Source organism: Sphaeroforma arctica (genome assembly GCF_001186125.1).
Source record: "Sphaeroforma arctica JP610 unplaced genomic scaffold supercont1.3101, whole genome shotgun sequence".
NCBI classification, from domain to species: domain Eukaryota; class Ichthyosporea; order Ichthyophonida; genus Sphaeroforma; species Sphaeroforma arctica.
This window is the reverse complement of record NW_014037457.1, coordinates 969-4,080: the sequence shown is the minus strand read 5'-3', so window position 1 is coordinate 4,080 and position 3,112 is coordinate 969. Positions and strand designations below refer to the sequence as shown.

The following is a 3,112-nucleotide window of genomic DNA, read 5'->3' as shown; positions in this document are numbered from 1 at the left end:
CAGGAAACAGAAGTCAAGCAGAGGCAACAACCACACACGCTGGCTGCCATTAGACTACATGAGTTTATTGTGCTTCACTTGTCTCTATAACTGATAGTGTGACCCCACTGACACGTCTCTGAGCACGTGTACGACGTGTCACCGGTGTGTAGTCTTCGTCGGATGAGCATACTTTCCAATGCCCTGGGTGGTTCAATTACGCATTTAACAACTTGTCTGCCTTCGTCAAAGGCCTACCACCACCCTTGCAGTGATGCTTCATCTGTTGCATGAGAGTGGTCTGTTGGTCTTTAAGCCTCTTTGGCATTTTTTCCTTTTTTTTCTGTGGCATTTACCTACCAGATTATGTGGCGATTAAGAACCCTCATCCGTCACCACATATTGCAGTGGTTGCCAGTGGGGTGGTATGGGACTAGAACTGGTTGGAAGGCTAGAGCCGTCACTCTCAATATGGCAGGGCTCGAATCGGAATGTTCCCGAAACTACGCATTCGGTACGCATTTGGGATGTAACTCTCTCCAATACTTCGCATAGCTACGACCACTATGTGGGCCACTTTTGGGTGCGAAATTATATCTGCCACCTTATCCGACTGATTCACAAGGCATGCGTACTTGGGCGGTCTGTTCCTAAACCCCCTACAGGACACAACGTGAGCGGTAGAGCACTCTACTGCTACTGCTAGCTCAGTCTAGTGTACTATACAGCAACCCACCCTTCTTCTGCACTGCCAGCAACTCGTGTCCGTGCATGTAGCTAGTGTATGAGACCCTTATTCAGGTCTACCCAATGGCTGCATAGACCCCCTCCTCCTCCTCCCTCCCTCCCAGACCCTACCATGCAGCAGCAGAGAAGGATAGAGGAGCACTTAACAACCATAAAGCAATCGTGCCCACTCGCATCGTCTTAATTCACAGATGTATCAAGGCATTGCACTAGCGTACATATAGCCCATTTCAGCAATGGCTGCACAAGCACCTCTCCGTCACCTCTGCGACGTTGGCGATCCCCTGAGGTCGATGTACTCGTCCGTATCTCTCGGCAGAGACACTTCCGACATAGCCTTGTATTCGCTGATGCTCTCAGACGGTGTGTGTGTGTGTGTTGGTGTGCATGCACTGTCAGGCTGGCACCTGTGTTGCTGTTGTTGTTGCTGGTGGTTTGTATCGGTGTATTGCGTGGCTGTTGTCTGTGTCACATGGTGCTGTGCGTGTACGTGTGCGTCTAGGATATTCGGATACGCGTGGTGTGTGAAGCTCTCTGAGTCGCTGTCTAACCTGGGCCGTGCTGGCCCCATTCGTGGCGGTTGACTGCAGTAGCGTTGCACACACACGTGCTGTCTTGTGGCCACGCCATGCGAAGGCGACGTCTGTGTGCTCGGCTGTGGGTACCCATCAAAGCTCCGGTTGCAATGGAAACGCGAGGTCCGGCCTAGATAACCCTGCTGGTCCCCAGTGTCCAGGCTATTGCGTTGTCGTGGGGGTGCGCCCATGCCGTCGTTTGAGTACGAGTCTGGGTGCAGCACTATAGGCGATGGGTTCTGCATTGACGCAGACCTCAGCCCTGCCCGTCTGCTTGTGCTTGGGGGTGACCAGAATGTTCCGGAATCTCGTTCCTGTGTGTTGTGGTTATGGCTGTTGCTTGGGATATGGTGCATGGTGTGTCTATCTACCACCTCCCACCGCGGCGACGCTATAGACGACGTCAACGAGCACGGAGAAGCAGAACATCTATCCGTATGCCTAGAAGAGTGTGTGCACGTCTTGTGAGAGGGGGGTGTATGTGTATGTGTATGGGTATGTGGGGGTGGCTTGTGGGTTACTCCCCCTATCAACGCATGCATGGTCTTGCTGTGTCGCTTGCCCTTGATGTCTGCTAAAGTCGTCTCGGCGGTGTGTGTGCTGAAAGTGGTGATGTCGCACGCGTCGTCACTGGTGCTGTCTGGGCCCATGATACTGTGGCGCAGTCCCAACCTGCAGGAACAGTGCGAGATAAGCGAAAGATGAAGTGTTGGTTGATTTGCATATGAATAATATGTATGTTTGTATTTATATATGTATGTATGTACGTTTGTATGCTTGTATGTATGTTTGTATGTATATGTATGTATGTATGTGTGAATGTATGTATTTATGTGTGTATGCATGTCTGTATGGATGGATGGACGTATGTATGTATGTATATATATGTATGTATGTAAGTATGTATGTATGTATATATGTATGTATGTATGTATGTATGTATGTCTATATATATATATATATATTTATATAAATATATATAAATATAAATATATATAAATATAAATATATATATAGGCATGTAGGTGTTTATATATATGTATATATGTATTGTGTATCCATTGTGAGTCCTATACAACAAGAAAGACTTGTGTAATCCATCGTGTTGCTCCTGAATACAATAAAGTAACCCGGTAGGACGTGTAGCCATGACTGTAGCATGTCAACTGCCGCGTATGTTTGGTCACTCACACATCACAGCTTACACAGCAATCGCCAGTATGACTGGAGCACTACTAACAACAAGTTATCTGTACAGTTATAGGCAAGTATCACCATTAGACACTACACTCGCTTCCATTGCTTACGTTCATTTGTACAGTTATAGGCAAGTATCACCATTAGACACTACACTAGCTTCCATTGCTTACGTCTCTTTGGATTCAAAACCCACGAGTCCCAGTAAGCGCCGCCACAGATTCTTGTTCTCGTACTGCCCCTCCTCGGTTGCTATGGCAACCGATGCGGACTGAATGGACATGTGTGTTTCGTTCAATCGGGACGCGATGCTGGACCTGTTTTTTTTGTTTTGGTTTGAAAATGCCACAGATTGTTAAGCAAATCAGGCACAATCAGTTGCAAATATATGGCCTCGAATTTCATAGCCATATGGTATACCACGTGTGCAATGGCTTTAGAGTTTAGGGTTTCATCAATAGACAGACGGTGGGTGGGACTTTCGGCATGTTGAAACGCCACACAAACAGATGTGCAGCGCTCATGTATTCGCACAAAGACACATCGAAACTTAACACCACTCGATGTGACATTCAGCAGCTACAACTGTCATTCCTATATAACATGGCCCATTG

The 3,112-nt window shown here is 47.4% G+C and overlaps 1 protein-coding gene across 1 annotated transcript; it reads right to left on the bottom strand.

The window, feature by feature from the left end:
- Window positions 1-39: 39 nt before the first annotated feature.
- On the bottom strand, window positions 40-2,815 carry SARC_13282 (hypothetical protein; the record flags this gene model as incomplete). Its single annotated transcript, XM_014292588.1, has 3 exons — window positions 40-1,615; window positions 1,823-1,973; window positions 2,672-2,815. Coding segments are annotated over 3 exons (925 nt in total), but the record flags the coding sequence as incomplete, so codon positions are not given.
- Window positions 2,816-3,112: the final 297 nt, after the last annotated feature.